At 50.4% G+C, this 17,824-nt stretch overlaps 2 protein-coding genes and 1 long non-coding RNA gene across 3 annotated transcripts in view; 2 read left to right on the top strand and 1 right to left on the bottom strand.

Moving 5' to 3' along the window:
* Positions 1 to 17,824, bottom strand: part of LOC144614827 (uncharacterized) — a 170,587-nt gene that overhangs the window by 129,357 nt on the left and 23,406 nt on the right. The window lies entirely within an intron of this gene.
* LOC132686683 (olfactory receptor 10J4-like) lies at positions 299 to 1,660 on the top strand. Its single transcript, XM_060644566.3, has one exon. The coding sequence runs from the start codon at positions 299 to 301 to the stop codon at positions 1,232 to 1,234; it is 936 nt and encodes a 311-aa protein (XP_060500549.1). The 3' UTR covers positions 1,235 to 1,660.
* Positions 8,525 to 9,605, top strand: LOC132686689 (olfactory receptor 10J1). The gene has a single exon (XM_060644571.3). It carries the CDS (start codon positions 8,676 to 8,678, stop codon positions 9,603 to 9,605), a length of 930 nt encoding a protein of 309 aa, XP_060500554.3. The 5' UTR covers positions 8,525 to 8,675.

Below are 17,824 nucleotides of genomic sequence, written 5' to 3'. Positions count from 1 at the left end.
GCCTTCTCTGGTCTGCAGCCCCTCCAGCCAAGCACGTGAGGTGCTTCCACCGCTCGCTGCAGGTATTTACTCTCTTCCCCACCCCCCTGCATCTGCCTCCCAGCGCCACGCCCCTGCGAACCTTGGGAAGTCTTGAAGAACTTGGCCAGTGACTGAAAGCTGAGAGCTTCGGAAACCGGGAGCTACACCCGTTTCGCGCCCCTGCACGTGGCTGACGAGGACCGTGGACCAGCCTCCTGCTTCCACCCCGGATGTCCAACCTCCCCGCTTCATCTCTTTCAGACCCAGATTGTCCTCAATGCCAAGGCTCAACTTGACCGCCGTGACAGAGTTCACCTTTGAAGGTTTTTCCGTTTTTGGGTGGCAGCACAGACTCGTTCTCTTTGCGGTCTTTCTGGTCTTGTACCTGTTGACCCTCGCCAGCAATGCCATCATCTTGACCGTTATCCGCGTCAACCGTCAACTTCACACACCCATGTACTTCTTCCTGAGCGTACTGTCCATCTCTGAGACCTGTTATACAGTGGCCATCATCCCCCGCATGCTGTCCAGTCTCCTCAGCCCCCAACGAGCCATCTCCATCCCACACTGTGCCACTCAGCTCTTCTTCTATCTCGCCTTCGGCATCAACAACTGCTTCCTGCTCACGGCCATGGGGTATGACCGCTACGCGGCCATCTGCAACCCCCTGCGGTATTCCGTCGTCATGGGCAAAAGGACTTGTCTTCAATTGGCGAGTGGCTCCTGGAGCATTGGCCTGAGCACGGCCATCATTCAGGTGTCGTCTGTGTTCAGCCTGCCCTTCTGTGATGCCAACGTCATCTCCCACTTCTTCTGTGACATCCGGCCCCTGATGCAGCTGGCCTGCGCTGACACCACCATCAAAGAACTTGTCACCTTGCTCATCAGTCTGTGTGTCCTTGTTCTGCCCGTGGTGCTGATCGTCATCTCCTACGTCCTGATCGTCTCCACCATCCTCAAGATCCCCTCTGCCCGGGGCCGGAAGAAGGCCTTTGCCACCTGCGCCTCCCACCTCACGGTGGTCGTCGTCCACTACGGCTGCGCCTCCGTCATCTACCTTAAACCCAAGTCTCACAACTCCCTGAAGGACAGACTCATCTCCGTGACCTACACGGTCATCACACCCCTCCTCAACCCTGTTGTGTACAGCCTGAGGAACAAAGAAGTCAAGGATGCCTTGCTCAGAGCTTTGGGCAAAAATCCTCTCTCTTAGGTGCTGGTCGGTCTCCGTAAAAGTCAACAGCTTGCTGAGGGGTCGCAGTGAGAGAGTGAGTCTGACACCAGGCACCCGGTACCTGATCCGGGCAGCAGCTAGGACTGAGAGGGCTACAGGAACGCGAGGAAGGAAAAGATGAACGAGGGGTTGATGGATTTCCCAAGACCAATAGGGGGGCTTCTCAGGCTTGATGAAAACCAGGCAAGATAAAGCATACTCAGGAGCTGTGCTGTAACGTTAGTCCCTGTTCCTGTTACCCTTGGCATAAGGGACTGGAAACTGGTAGTGAGGGTGGGAAGAATATATAGTATCTATCACAGGAATTTATGGGATCGGAACTTGGCCTCGGCATGGAAATCGAGAGCACTGAAATAACAAGTTCTCCATTATTTACACCTAACACTCTCTAGGCTGTATTTCATACAATAAAAAAAAAAAAATTCACTCCATTAATTTACCTCGCGCCTATTCCTACCTGCACGAACCCTCGCCACCTACGTCAGACACGGGCGCTGATAGCCCGTGGACAACCTGGTTGAGAAGGATAAAGCAAAAACTGTAAAAACAGCTTCCTGGATACTGAGAGTTGCATAACAAGAGCCCCCATCTTTCACATCCCGTCCCCTCTCCTCCCTGGACACCCGGGTGATTTACTGGAGGCCGCTGCTCTGCCCGGGGCCCCTCTGTGGGCTGCCCCCCTTGCCCTTGCCCCCACTCTGAACCATCACCACTGGCTGAAAGGAGGCTTTCTCAGTGTTGGGGGGCGGGGGGACACCTACCCCACTCCCACCCTCCCAGGGGCAGTCCGCGGCCAGCGCCTGAATAACCCGGGAGGTACAACGGCCACCCCCCCTTGCCTCAAAATGGCATTCCCTCTAGGGTCTTCCGTTCGATCAGGCTGCCTGAGACCACATTCCCTCCGAGCTCTGCCCCCATCCCATTCTGCCTCCCTCACTCCATTTTCCGAGAGTACGCCCTCAGTCCCTAGCACGGGGACAGGCTCAGGCTCTGCTTCAGGTCACCCGACCCGGGCCAGGCGTGCCCGGGGCCACCGCGCACTCGCTCAGCCTCCCCCGCCCGGGCGGCCTCTCCGCCTTTGCACCCAGCACAGTGCCTGGTACCTGCAGCTTGGGTGTTATTAACAGAAGGAAGAAATGAAGGAAGGAAGACCGCTGTGAGCGGCTAAAACACGACCGGCCTCAGCAGGCGGCTCTCCTCTCTCTTCTCCTTTTGTGACGAGATTCCTTTCAGGTTGCCGGCCCCTACTTTGCGACACCCCTTTTGGTCCCTTTACGGAACGCATCCTAGATAGCCGGTGTTAGTTCAAGCACTTTGTGTATTTAACCCTCACTATGGATCTAGGAGCTATTTTGTTACTTATCTTACAGATGGGAAACCCAAAGCCTGAAGAGATCAGGGATAGTCCCGAGGGTCAGAGAGCTGGGCACATGGACCCTCATCGGGACCCGAAAACGCGCAACCCAGCCCCAGAGTCTGTAGCTGCATTACGGGCTCACGCGGATGACTTTAGCCAGCTTTCCGCCTTGATAATAATTGCAGAAGTAGGAGCCATACGTTGCAAATTTACGCAGGGCTCCAATTCCCCCCAGAACGGCCTTAGGTCTTGGAAATCGGGCTGGGAGTTCAGGAATTCCGGACGTAATATGCTTTTCCCTCAACTATCTTGGTGTACTTTTTCCACTCAGCACAGCTCTAAGGATGCAAAGAGAAACAGGATAAAGTGGCCCAAAGGCCATCAGGGGGGCGGGGTTGATGGGGCGACAGAGCTCGTGCCCATCAGATTACTCTGTACCCGTCCGCTCGCTGCCCCACTGGTTTACCCTGATGACCGGAAGGAGGAGATACACAGGCAGTAATAATGTAGAGGGACTGCAGGCTTTGGGGCCAGGGAGGCCCGTGTCCTGATCTTAGGTCCTCCGCTATGAACGTGTGTTCTAGGAAAGGGACTTAACCTCACCATGGCCTTCCTTTCCTAACTGCACCTTCCAGCCAGCAAGATCAACCTCCAGGGCTCCTTTGAGGCCCTGAAACCTTAGGGACCTAACAAGTTCCCGGGGCGTGGGAAGCACCTGTAACTCTTAGCATCTCCTCTGCTCCCCGCCCCCACCATGCACTGCTCTCTAGGTCAACATCAAGTCGCCCCAATACGGACCCAGGGCCCCAGTTTTGACAACTGAGTTCTCCATTCACCGAATGAGCTCCCCCTTCCTGGGAGGGACTTTGCAAGGGGCCCTCCCACGCCCCACCCAGTGGTCTCTGCTCCCAGACTTCGGTCCCTGAAACCTGTTCCCTCAGGGTCTGGCAAGAGTCACTTCTGGGTTATATACCTGCCACGTCTTAATAAGCCACGTCCCCCCCCCCCCCACCTCAGTTCCTACCTCAGACCCCCTTCCCCAGTGCCCTGCCCAGATGCTGGCCTGCCAGCTGCTTCGCATGGTGTCATTCCCCCTTGTCTCTGAAAGCCTGGAGTTGGTGCCGGGATTCAAGGGTGTGGTCTGCAGAGGCAGGCCTGTTACATGCTGACAAACACACGGCGAGCTATTTTCGTGCCGTAATCAGTTTGACAATATAGCGATTACTAAATTTGTGGCACTCTTTTTCAGAGTTTGTTTTTTTTCCCCAACAATAGATGCAAATCATACAAGAGTATGATTCAACTAAGTATCAAGCCAGGAAGTATTTTAAGATTAAAAAGTGTTCACACATAAAAACCTAGAGCCCCTAGCTCTGGATGAGAAGGATAGGGTTAGGGTGCGTGTGAGACCAGACCTAACTTCACTGCTACAGACTGAATCGTGTCCCCCAAATTCACATGCTGAAGTCCTTCCTCCAGTGGGATGGTATTTGGAGACGGAGCTTCTGGGAATTAGGTTTAGACAAGGCCATGAGGGTGGGGTCATGATGGGTTTGGGGCCCTTTAAGAAGAGATGCCAGGGGCACCTGGGTGGCTCAGTCGGTTAGGCATCCGACTTCAGCTCAGGTCATGATCTCGCGGTTCGTGGGTTCGAGCCCCGCGTCAGGCTCTGTGCTGCCAGCTCGGAGCCTAGAGCCTGCTTCAGATTCTGTGTCTCCCTCTCTCTCTCTGACCCACCCCTGTTCATGCTCTGTCTCTCCCTGTCTCAAAAATCAATAAACGTTAAAAAAAAAAAAAAAAAAAAAAGAAGAAGAGATGCCAGAGGGTTCTCTCTCCCCCTCTCCAAAGTATCAGGACAAAGAGTGAAACCACCTATCTGCAATCCAGAAAGCAAGCCCTCATCGGGAACTGAATCTCCTGGCACCTTGATCTAGGATTCTCAGCCTCCAGAACGGCAAGAAATAACTGTCTGGCTGACCACCCGGTCTAGGGTTATTTTGTTCAGCAGCCCGAACTAAGACATTCAGGAACCATGCCGACCTCAGCAACATCTGTAGTAAGCCCTCTTCAGGGCTCTGAAACCCCCCATAACCATTCTAAGGCATCATTAGGAAGTCTAGACTGGCATCCTAAATTAACGTGAAAGTCACAAAGGAGCCCTAGTAAGGGCTACTGGAATCTGGCCCCCCACATAACGTGGTCTGCAGAGCCAAGGGAGTTCGCCGCGGGTCTCCCGGCTGCCCTGCCAGCTTTGTTTCTAGAGTCACCCCACATGCTCCCTCCTGTCTTGCATCAAAGCCCTCATCTGTGAAATAAGGATGCGGGTCACTTGGAGGACTCAGACAAAAACGTGTCAAGCGTTCCGTAAGCTCCACCTCTCGTTTTCACCAGGCACCACATTTTTACACCATGTACCCAAGTGACCCGTTTCCAAAGTCCTCCTGATTTGTCCCAAAGCAAAGGCATCATCGAGCACGGAGGTATTTTGCTCAACTCTCCTCCCTCCCTGCCTTTTAGGATCCCACAGCCACCCATCCCACCTTAGGGGTCCACCATTATCAACGGGGGGTCATTTGGGTCAACTTCTCTGTTCCAACAGGAAGCAATGCAGATTGGAGTCTCGGGGAGTTGGCGTGAATGAACTTGAGATTAGCGTAGGGGTCCTTTCCTCTCCCTTGATCCACACACGCGGTCACAAGCCCATTCACCTCAGATGTCTCTCACCTCTGTCCCTCCTCCCGAGACCCCTGCCATCCCCACCTAGATCAACCCCAAATGACCTCTGGCCTGCCCTGTGACATCAGCATCCTCGCAGATGCCTCCTACAGCTGCCCCATCAATCCTGCAGAGGAGCAGGGTCATCACACAGGCGGAAAGAAGGTGCAGGGTAGCTGGTGGCCCTCAAGGGCCAGTAACTAACGGACTTGGAAGTCCCTGAGCACGAGGAATAAGTTAAATCACTTAAGGGGCCCTTAAAAAAAACTGGTAGGGGCGCCTGGGTGGCTCAGTCGGTTGATCGTCCGACTTCAGCTCAGGTCATGATCTCACGGTCCGTGGGTTCGAGCCCCGCGTCGGGCTCTGTGCTGCCAGCTCGGAGCCTAGAGCCTGCTTCGGATTCTGTATCTCCCTCTCTCTCTGCCCCTCCCCTGCTCGTGCTCTGTCTCTCTCTGTCTCAAAGATAAATTAAAAAAAACATTTAAAAAAATTTAAAAAAAAACTGGTAAAATCTCAGTACTCTAAGACCTTGTTGTAGCCTGGTCTTTAGCGACAGAACTTTTTTCTGTGATCAACCTGCATCTAATCCAGGACCATCCCCTCCCTGCCCCGACTCATTTTAGTTGATCATAATCCTCTGTCACTGAAACTAAACCGTGAGCTGCCGGAAGGCTGAAGAAGCATGTCCCCTATTTCCCTGCCCCCAGCAACCAGCCCCGGGCCGGGCAATGCCCGGTGCCTAAAGCATGAATGGACACAGGTAAGCACACGTGGTCAAGTAAGAACATGGGTAAGCAAGTGATAGACGCAAGGGGAGTCTTCAAGGGAAAGCAAATCGGGCAGGTCTCGATGGGCTAGAAGTTTTGCCAAATGGAGGAGGGGGTGATTCTGGGTAAAGAGAGTATTCAGCCCCCATCCATTTCCTGGCCCCCAAGAGAGGGTCTTTAGAACCAAAGAGATTTCCTTCCACTTCCCAGGCGGCCAGCGGCCAGGCGGCCTGAACTGCTCCTCTGCAAAGCCAGGGCCAGAGCTGACTACTTTTATTCCAAAGAGAAAACCACTTTCTTAAACTGGGCAGGGGCCTGAGTGTCCCCATATGGCTCCAAGCTTGAGCTGCCTGAGTTTGGAAACTGTGGCTTTCCAAGGCACATCTGTAAGAAACTACAAGGTGCCTATGGACTCTAACAAGAAAAATTCAACTAAATAAACCAGCTTTATCTGATGCTGTTTTTACTTGAAGCAAAAACTTGCCCCAAGCTCCCAAACGGCCAACCCTGGGACTGGGTAAATGAGCCCCTCACATAATAAGGCCCCCAGGTGCCTACAGTCTGCATCCTCCCAGTCCCGGGTCGGGGATGGGGAGGTGGGGCGCCTCTTGGGATATCTTCAGGGTGTGAGCCCCAGGAGCCCCACTGGCTGTTCCCGGGGGAGCATCTTCTCTGGCTCACACAGAGGCACCATCAATGACGCCTGCAACTCCCAAGCTGCCCACCTTCCGGCGAGAGCGTGTTTATCTGCTGTCTCCTCAGCCCCCACCCATGACGGGCCCTCCTTCCCGGTCGCCCTGCTTTTCCTGCACCTGCAGACCACGGCCACCTCTTGCCCGGCTCTCCTGCCGTGACTCAGCCCTAGGCAGACACAGTGAGTGTTCTCCAGAACAGGAAATGAGATGGGGCTTGTTGGCCATGGGCTGGCTTTAATTTGTTGTAGCATAACAATCCATCAGCATCCTTATAAGGATGTGTGTGTTCTTTCCCTTGATTTCCATGGAATAATTACAGCCCCCCAAGGGTGGAGGGTGCTAGCCAGGTCATAGCAGCTACCCTTGTACCTCAAGACAGACAGGCATCAGCCAGAGCAGACAGCACCCTGGCCCGTGGATTCTCAGCAGAAACCCTAGTGGTATTTGGGATAGGACAATTCTTCCTTGGGTGGGAAGGTCACGTGGAGAGCAGGACACTAAGCATCTTTAATTGCTGGCAGCACCCGTGTCCGTCATTAGACCAATCAGAAGCAGTGACACAGGCTGCCGATTTCACAGCAGAGGGGCCAGGCCACCTCACGGCTGGACCACCGCCTAGTTTCTGCCCAGAGACCTCACAGAAGATCAGTGTCTTTCGCCACATACTTCAGTGTTAAATGATTTTCTCTGTTCAGAGATATCTTCTGTTGTCGCCTTACTCTTCCAGCGGTTTTCGTGCAAATGACTAACAGCCAGTGGCCAACCTCTTTTAAGTAAATTTTTATGAATGTGAAGGAGGTCTTAGCATGCCCAGCAACCTTCCTCGCTGGCGAGATTTACTTTACCATAATTTACCAGAATATAATTTACGTTCCCTACAGGAGCTTACTGTCTAACGGGACAAAAATGTGAAATACGACAGATATTGGACTGCACCCCCAACCCTCACCGCAGTGATGTATCTTCAGCGTGACTGTTTGGTTTTCACACTCAGGGCCTGCTGTGGCTCTAGATGAGAGACCTGAATGTTCGTGCTCCATCGTCCCCGGCACCACTGTTTCCCTCTGCAGAGCAGGTGTCTGCCTACCAGTCCTAGTGGCTGTAAATTTGCCTTTTAGTTTCGGGAAGGTGCAGCTATGGCGGAGCCCATAACGTAGCCAGAGTCGGGGCTATCCACTGCCGGCTGATGCCCGTCTCGCGGAGACAGCAGTGGGCAGAGGCAGGTGGTGGGTTAAGATCCGCCTTTTCTTCCTCGGCAACAAAATGAGCCTTCGGGTCTGCTTTGTCTCTACTTCCTAAGGCTGTGCAAAGGGAGGCTTCCTAGTCTTGAAAGAGGAAAAAAAAAATCTCCAGGCAGTCCTTAAGTTATTTTCAATTATCTCATTAATCCATAAGCCCGAGCTGGTGAGATACGCAGCTGTAGAAGGCATAATGTGCAGAGGGTTTGTGTGTGGATGGCGTGGCACTGACGGGGAGATATCGTCCACGGAAACGTGAGAGCATCGCAGCACGACAGCCGTGGAGGCTGTGTGGACACCTGCAATAGTCCTTGAGGAACGGGGAAATAAATAAGAGGAGAAAAGGAGGGAGGGCATTCCAGATATCAAGGAGGAAGCATGGGGTGAAGTGAGTGGGAATGCTCATGTTGTGGGAACAGGACAAAAAAAAACCCAAAACACGATTCTGGAACGCACGGGAAATTGTAACGGATGGCCACAGAGTAGAAGTATTTTAAGCAAACCCAGAGATTGACTTTAACGCACAGGGAAATGCATCGCCAGGTTCACAGCGGAGAACGGAGTTCAATCAATTTGAGAAACGTGTTTCAACAGCCTTGTTGAAATTATGCGCCGTCCGTTCTCCATTTCAGATTTAGCGACCACTCAATGGAGAGAGGGAACCACACTCTCATAACTGAGTTCGTCTTCCAGGGTTTCTCCAGCTTCCGCGAGCACCAGCTCGGCCTGTTTGTCGTGTTCCTTGCACTGTACGTCGTGACCCTGGCCGGCAACGCGGTCATTGTGACCATCATCCGAACGGACCCTCACCTGCACACGCCCATGTACTTCTTCCTGAGCATGCTGTCCTCCTCAGAGACCGTATATACGCTGGTCATTCTCCCCAGGATGCTCTCCAGTCTTGTAGGTACGAACCGGTCCATCTCACGGGCAGGCTGTGCCACCCAGATGTTCTTTTTCGTAATCTTTGGCATCACTAACTGCTTCCCGCTCACGGCCATGGGGTACGACCGCTACGTGGCCATCTGCAACCCCTTGAGGTACACGCTCATCATGAACAAGAGGGTGTGTGTGCAGTTGGTGGGGGGCGCCTGCGGCATTGGGCTGATCGTAGCGACGACGCAAGTGACATCTGTGTTCAGGTTGCCTTTCTGTGCCACGAAGGTGGCCCACTTCTTCTGTGACATCCGACCTGTAATGAAGCTCTCCTGCGTCGACACCTCGGTCAACGAGACCCTGACCGTGATCGTCAGCGTGCTGGTGATCCTGGTCCCCATGGGCCTGGTCTTCATCTCCTACGTCCTCATCGTCTCCACCGTCCTCAAGATCCCCTCCGCCCGGGGCCGGAAGAAGGCCTTTGCCACCTGCGCCTCTCGCCTCACGGTGGTCGTCGTCCACTATGGCTGCGCCTCCGTCGCCTACCTCAAGCCCAAGTCGGAGAACGCCAGGGATCAGGACCAGCTGATCTCGGTGACCTACACCGTCATCACCCCCCTGCTGAACCCGGTGGTGTACGCCCTGAGGAACAAGGAGGTCAAGGATGCTCTGCTCCGGGCCGCTGTCAGGAAGCTTTCCTGACAAGACAGGAAGTGCTCTCGTGAGGCTCTCAGCATCCGCTCTCAGCAGCAACAGGAGCAGAGCCATGTGCCCTTGGCTCCCAGAGACCTGCCCCATAAGGAGGCAGAGGAACAGCAGCAGCATCCAACTGTGAGTCTGCAAACTTGAGAAGCCCCTGAACAAAGCATTAGCCCCGTTTTTGTGGGTAAATAGACAAACAAGGTCAGGAAGTAGTGTGAGCCCAGGATCCTTCATGGACTTTTTGGTTTCTAATGAAGGCAACAGAGAGGAAATGGCAGAATCCAAGGGATGCATTTGTTCCTACGATTCCTTCCTACTTAAGAGCATGAGGATTTCTCAAACTGGAGTTCCTGTTAGAATCTGTTTCCCCACGACATGTCAGGTAATAAGTGACTGTGTGGATAGAAAGAATGGCCTCCGGAGGGGAGAGCAAAGGGAAATAGATTTCCTTCCCTGGCTGCTTTCGTTTATCCCAGTTTCTAGCAAAACTGCTTATTAAAGATGGTGATTGACCACAGACAGTTTAATTAGAGATCCTGGCAAACCCAGAGCCTGTCGGGTTTGAGGGCACATTCCAAGACCTTCCTGGGTCAGTTCAGCTGTTATTAATTCAGACAATGTGTCACGGGTAGTAAAGACACACAGGGCCATGTACTGGATTCTGGGAAAGACTGATGGAAAGACCCTACCTGCGTGTCTTCAAGAAACTCAGATTCTAGCGGCAGAGGCAAACATTTAAAAGTATGGTTTCAGTTCTCTATAATAGGTTATACATACAAAAGACTGCAGGCGGAAGGGAGGGAGAGAAAGTGCTGGAGATGTCAGGGGAGTCTCAGAAGAGGTGATCTCCAGTGGAAACTGACTTTAGAACATTTGTAGGAGATTTCTTGATGGGTAATTTGTTGGAGGAAAAGAATCCCAAAGAGAAGGAACAATATATTCACAGGGACAAAACCAAGAGGAAGGTTCAGGAGATATAAAAAAAAAAAAAAAAAAAAATTAGTCTTCGTACTGACTCCCAGGGACAATGGGGGGAAGTGGGGGGAGATGGGACCGGAGGGGTAGGCTGGGGTCAGATTGTGAGGGCTTTGTGTACTGAACTAAAAATTTTTGGCTTTAACTTGTAAACAGTGGCATTCACCCAAGATTTGGGCAAACGGGGATTCAGTATCTGAGGCATCTGTGTGAATTGTGGGCATCCTTCTTGTCCTTACACAGCTCCAATGAGACATGTAAGACGTTGTATGGATCTCTGGACTCTAAGCCAAGAAAAATTAGGGGAACGGGAGTGTGAGCAGAGTATCCGGAGGTCCTACACAGACATAATTACATACATGTGATGAAGCTGAATCAGGCACTCAGAGAGACCGTGGTACAGAGGCCCATCAAGGAGTCTCATACAGATTTGGAGACTGAGGCTCCAATGAGCACCCAGGGAAGGAGAGCAAGGGCCTGCCACTGAGTCAGTAAGGGTCAGTCAGTCAAGGGCCTGCCACTTGACCTCAGACATGCGGCCCCACGACACGCCTTCCAGCAGAATTCAAGGGTGGGCCCCTTACTCAGAAAAGCCTTCAAAAGAAAATACAGGGACACCTGGGTGGCTCAGTCAGTTACGCGTCCGACTCTGGATTTCCACTCAGGTGGATTTTCCACTCTGGATTTTCACGATCTCACAGTTTGTGAGACTGAGCCCCACGCGGGGCTCTGTGCTGACCACAGGGAGCCTGCTTGGGATTCTCTCTCCCCTCCCCCCCCCCGCCCCTCCCCACGCATTCGTTGTCTTGCTCTCTCAAAATGCATAAACTTTACCAAAAAAAAAAAAAAAAATACAGACACCTGTACAGACCAGAACTACCAGGCCCTCTCCCAGGATTGAGGGGAGCAACGACAAAACTCAAACGATACCTAACGTTCTCTAGAATCCACAGCGGCTGAAAGTAACGACGAGAAGTTATTCACTGGCAAAGGACAGAACGAAATGATTAAAAGCAACATCATGCAGGCGAAGGGCTTGACAGGCATTCAACAATCGTTCGTGGAATCTTCTCTACACGCCAGAATCTGTGCGAGACGTGGGGCCTAGCAACAAACACCTGGCCCAAAGAAGGGAGCCCTCAGTCCTGCCCGGGAGATGGGCTTGTGCAGAACTCGCCATGATGCAAAGTGATGGGGAAATGAACAAAGAGTGCTTAATATTTCAGGACAAAGATTAAGCCTGGGGATCTTGTTTTGTGATCTACGTAAAGCTCTCTCTCTCTCTCTCTGGAGGGAAAGGGCCCGGTAGGCAGGAGTTTGGTGAAATAAACGCTCGTTACCTGAGCAACGGGCTTTTGTTATGTATGTGTGGGGCCACCCCCTGGGCCCAAGGGCTGCTCAGCTCCAGACCAGCGCCATTCAGAATACCTAATCACTGTGGACTCCCTGCACGCGCATCACCCAGGTTTTCTGGAAACGTTGTCTAAAAGGAAGAGCTTCACAGCCAGATATCATGGAATCAGAAGTTTTCAGCAGCCCCTTCTCACCCCCCGGAGGAACGGTCCACAGAACTTTTCCCTGACCTGCTCAACAGTCAGAATACTTGGCTGCATTCACCACCTGAGTGAGAGGAATCCCTCCGGTTCCCTGGGATTATTTTGGTCACTGCTCACACTCGGTATCCCTTTATGGCAAACACCTCTTCCATAATGAGGCCTCTTGCGCTAAGGTACTTTCCCAACCATTATCTCACTAGGTTCTTAGAATCACCCCCCAGAAAGGAGGCAGGGATGAGGCTCTCCGCTGTACAAACAAGGCTAAAAGTGACCAAGGGGTGAAAACCAAACCTGAATTTGGACAAGCTGACAGGCACTTTCTGTTTATCCAGAGTATATCCTCACCCAGGGGCAATTCACAGGACAGATCGGATCGTGATGTGCTAGAGAACACCCCAGAGCCTCAGATTTCCCAGATACAATGAGACCTTGTCCCTGAACCTTTTTCCAGAGAGAATTCGTGTCCCCCATTGGAAGGGCCGCTGGGGCCTCACCCTAGCCAATCAATGGGGACCCCAGAGGAAGAGCGTCTCTGGCAGAAATGCAAGCTGTAATGTCGTTTTCATGAAGAACCGGCTAAGATTTTAGGAAAGATTGGAATCCACTTTTCTCCCACATAAAAACAAATCAGAAAAGCATTTGGAACTTCCGAAGCAAGCCTGGCCCTCTGTTAAGAGGATTAGAGCTGGTGCTAACTGCTGAGAGTGTAGTGGTGAATTAGGCTGAATTTCTGGACTCTAGAGAGAAAGATTATACACACACACGCACATATTTACACACACACACACACACACACACACACACACACACACACATATGTAAAAGGCAAAGCAATAGAGACTGCACACAGATCACTGATCAGTGGTTGCCAGGGGCCTGAGAAAGAGAGAAGGTTGAAAAGAGGAAGCACAGGGGATTTTTTTTAGGGTGGTGAAACTATTCCACAGAATACTATCACGGTGGCTACGACACTATGCCTTCGTCAACCCCCATAGCATGTTGCAGTAGAGTGAACCTTAATGTATGCAAATGAAAGAGAAATCATTTCAGGAGACTGAGATCCCAGAATAGAATGCAGGCTGAAGCAAGAGAGTCTTAACTGTATTACAAACACACAAAACAACCCCACTGAAGGCGGAAGGGGGAAATGGCTGACCTCAATAACTCTGAAAAGGAGTCAACTCCCCGAAGGCTAAACACAAAAGGACCTACACACAAGCAGTGTCTTCAAATTTTGAAATTTGTTACCCACAGGGGTTCAGGTTATCAATTCTTAAAGTGCTGTAAAGGTATCCTGGAATTGCACCATAAGAAAATGGATGGCAGATGGCACAATTGTGAGTGTGGGAAGTTACAGACAAGCAAGAGGCGAGGGCTAGGAATGATCTGTGCGGTAACGGATCATAGAAACCCAGATCTTGGTTTCTCATACCATTCTCCATTAGAAGGATCTAGGAATCTTGCGTAAGTGGCTACCGTAGGACAGGAAATATACAAGAGGAGGCTGAAACACCTTGTAGAGCCCGAAAGAAAGTGGTCAGACCACTCAATGGTTTGGGTATGCCAGAAGGTCTCCGTGGCCAACACTGGAGCAATCCCAGCAACAAAGTAGTGTCTGATTATAAACCAAAAGATAAAATAAATACGTTCAAGTCCATACTGATATGATAGAAATAAGTGGAGGAAACCAGACAAATCTGGGCAGAGAAGAATTCCAAATAGTTTCTATACATACTCTACTCTCAAGGTGGTGGAGTAAAACTGCATTAAGAATGAACCGCAGGGGTGCCTGGGTGGCTCAGTCGGTGAAGCATCCGGCTCTTGATTTGGGCTCAGGTGAGGATCTCGCGGTTTGTGGGTTCGAGTCCCGCACTGAGTTCTGCACTAACAATGGTGCCCAGCCTGCCTGGGATTCTCTTCCTCTCCCTCTCTCTCCGCCCCTCCCCTGCTTGCATCTAGCGCTCTCTCAAAAGTAAACAAATAAACAAACAAAAAGAAGAGTGAAGCACACATGGTGATTTCTTTCCAAAGAGTACGGTAGGGAGGTGGGATACAAAGAGACACTTATTTCAGAAACCTGTAAAACCACCCTATGCAGGTCACCCAGATTAACATCAACAGTGGGAAGTCCTATTGGGAGAGTGTTCCTTAACTATGATGTAATGAGAATGACACTTTCTGTGGTCTTCCTCCCCGAATCTATAACCCTCAGTACTTTTCTTTGAAGTCTACTTTAATCTGCTATTCAAATAGCCACTCCTCCTTTCTTTCGATTGTTATTTTCCGTCCTTTTATTTTCTACTAGCCAAAACCATATTTAGTTTTTTGTAGAGCGTATATAGTTGGGTCATGTTATTAAATCCACCGTACTAATCTCTGTTTTAAGAGGACCTATTTAGACCGCTTAAAGTAATGATAGATATTTCAGGGCTCAAGCCCACTGTATTTCTTTTTCTATTTTATCTCTTTTTCATGCCTTCCTTTGAGTTATTTGAACATGTTTGAGAATTATCTCTTGATTTTTCCATAGTATTTCGAGTGTCTCCCTTCGTACAGCTTTTCTAGTGGTTGTTCCTTTGGGGCAATAACAAGGAATTGAGTCGCTAGGTCATAGGACGAGCGTGTGTTTGACTTTATTTTTTTTTTAATTTTTTTTTTAACGTTTGTTTATTTTTGAGACAGAGACAGACAGAGCATGAACGGGGGAGGGTCAGAGAGAGAGGGAGACACAGAATCCGAAACAGGCTCCAGGCTCCGAGCTGTAGGCACGGAGCCCGACGCGGGGCTCGAAATCACGGACCGCGAGATCATGACCTGAGCCGGAGTCGGCTGCCCAACCGACTGAGCCACCCAGGCGCCCCGTGTGTTTGACTTTATAAGAAACCATCAAAGTGTTTTCCAGAGTGGCTATACCGACACGCTTTCCCAACAGGAAAATCCCTGAGGCTGTTCATCTTCGTAAACTGCTGGTATTGTTGGTATTTTTTATTTCTGCCATCCTGATGGGTGTGCAGTTGTGTTACAGTGATTTTACTCTATGTTTATCTAATGGCTAACAAGGTTGAACAGCATTTCACGTCTTTATCACCCCTACATCTTTTTGGTAAAGTGAACAACTATTGTGCCTTTTTTAATTGGGCTGTCTCCTCATCTTAAGCGTTGAGAGTTCTTCACACGTTCCGGTTAGAGGTCTACTGGCAGATATATTATTTGCAAATATTTTAGGCTGGTCTGTGGCTTGTCTTTTCCTTCGCATTATAGTTATTTCACAAAGCAAGATTTTTCAATTCGGAAGTTCAGTTTATCAATTTTGTCTTTAACGATTATGTTTTTGTATCCTATCTGAAAATGGGCCGCCTAACTCCAGTTGAGGAAGATTGTCTCCTAAACGTTCCATGGTGTTAGGGTGTACACAGACAGATGTGGGATACGTTTACCTTTTGTGTCAGATACGGGGTTTAGGTCAAGGTTCCTTTTTTTCCATCCAGAAATCCAGTTATTACAACACCCTGTTTTGAAAAGATTATCCTTTCTGCACTGAATTGCTTTGGCAATTTGTCAAAAATCAATTCCACATTTGGGCTCTTTCCATACTTTGACTACTGTTGACGGCACTCCTATAAACACTGGGGTGCATGTGAATGTGGTATATATAATGGAACACTACTTGGAAATGAAAAAGAATAGAATCCACCATTTACAACAACGTAGATGGAACTAGAGGGTATTATGCTCAGCGAAATAAGTCAGAGAAAGACAGACGTCATACGTGGAATTAGAGAAATACAACAGATGAACATAGGAGAAGGGAAAGAAAAATAAGATAAAAACAGAGAGGGAGGTGGGGCTGGGTGGCTCTGTCGGTTGGGCATCCGACTTCAGCTCGGGTCATGATCTCACGGCTCGTGAGTTCTAGCCCCGCGTCGGGCTCTGTGCTGACAGCTCAGAGCCTGGAGCCTGCTTCGGATTCAGTGTCTCCCTCTCTCTCTGCCCCTAACCCACTCGCATTCTGTCTCGTCTCTCTCAAAAATAAATAAACATTAAAAAAAAATTAAAAAAAAAAAAGAGAGAGGGAGGCAAACCATAAGAGATTAAGCACAGAGAACAAACTGAGGGTTGCCGGAGGGGAGGTGGGTGGGGCATGGGCTAGATGGGTGACGGGGATTAAGGAGGGCGCTTGTTGGGATGAGCGCTGGGTGTTGTATGTAAGTGATGAATCACTGGGTTCTACTCCTGAAGCCAAGACTACACTGCATGTTGACTCACTTGAACTTAAATTTAAAAAAAAAAATCGATTCTCCATATTTGTATAATATTGACCATTCCCATTCAGGAAGAGGACACATCTCTTAAGCTCTAACCCCCTATACACACCACCCACCACCACCTTCTGTGTATGGCTTCATTTTGTCTTCACGTGCTTTGGTTATGTCTGGTATTTTAGCGACAGGCCCTAGGCTGCCTGCCACTGAGTCCCTGCAATTTCGAGAGTAGAGAAACTTCCCCAATCTCCATCACTGTTACCGGACAGCAGAGGCAGACTTGTGTATGCACAACAGCGCCCACAGAGCCAGCCTGTCCTGCGGCCCCTCTTCCCGACTCCACACCAGGGAACAAAACGTGCCTCTCCAGCCTCCTCCTCCACGTCCCCTCCCTCCCTGTAGGAATCCCTTCACCAAAGTATTTTATGTAAGTGGATTCCTGGAGGCCTGCTGCCCCTGACATGTCCAAATCCCAGTGGAGACACAACTTAGTCTATAATGGAGACCCTATACCACATTCAGAACATTTCTCCCTGTTCCCCAAATGTCATTTATAACGAGATGACTGGAACCTGAACCGCAATGATGAGAGCATGAAGGGAGGAAACAATGTGACTCATTATATAAATATGACAAACCAGGTTCTGGCCCCAGATTCAAGGAGGAGCTTGAGGAAGAGGGTGGAGTGCAAAGTCACTCTGGTCATTCTCGGTGGAAAAGGCATGAGGGGATTCGTAAAGAATATGAAATATGGAGCAGTTGTGTTGTGAACACAATGTAGAGTTTGAGGTGATTATAAAAACTTCAAGGGGCGCCTGGGTGGCTCAGTCGGTTAAGCGTCCGACTTCAGCTCAGGTCATGATCTCACAGTCTGTGAGTTCGAGCCCCACGTCGGGCTCTGGGCTGACAGCCGGGAGCTCGGAGCCTGCTTCGGATTCTGTGTCTCCCTCTCTCTCTGCCCCTCCCCTGCTCGCGCTCTCTCTCTCTCAAAAATAAATAAACATTAAAAAAAAATTTCTAAAGACTTCGAGTGGAAATACTCAACAGAAAGTTGGAAATGCAGGTGAGAGCCTCTGAGAAACTGAAATGGGGAGCCATCCACACAAGGGGAAGAGTCAGGCTGGGAGAGCAAAGGATTTCTCTGAGGAGAGTCCCACAGAGATAACTGGAAGACTGAGGACTCAGCCTCGAAATTCATGAGCAGCGTTCAAGTGGGTGACTGAGAAGACCAGGTGACAGAGGTATCTATGTAAACAGAAAGGGGCTAATTGAAAAGGGGCAAGGAGCTCCCCTCTGCTGAAGGCATGAAATTAATTTCAGCTTTCACGTAAGCAGTGTTTTGTGTCATTGGCCATTGGTGTCATTTTGGGCACCTTCCCGTCAGCCGTTCTGCGGCTTCCGGATTCTGATTATTTGCGTCTATCCA

The sequence above is a fragment of the Panthera onca genome, chromosome F1 (assembly GCF_046562875.1).
Source record: "Panthera onca isolate mPanOnc1 chromosome F1, mPanOnc1 haplotype 2, whole genome shotgun sequence".
NCBI lineage: Eukaryota > Metazoa > Chordata > Mammalia > Carnivora > Felidae > Panthera > Panthera onca.
This window is presented reverse-complemented; position numbering and strand designations above follow the sequence as displayed.

Coding starts and splice junctions, on each gene's coding strand:
- LOC132686683 (XM_060644566.3), top strand. CDS start 299: ATGCCAAGGCTCAACTTGACCGCCGTGACAGAGTTCACCTTTGAAGGT.
- LOC132686689 (XM_060644571.3), top strand. CDS start 8,676: ATGGAGAGAGGGAACCACACTCTCATAACTGAGTTCGTCTTCCAGGGT.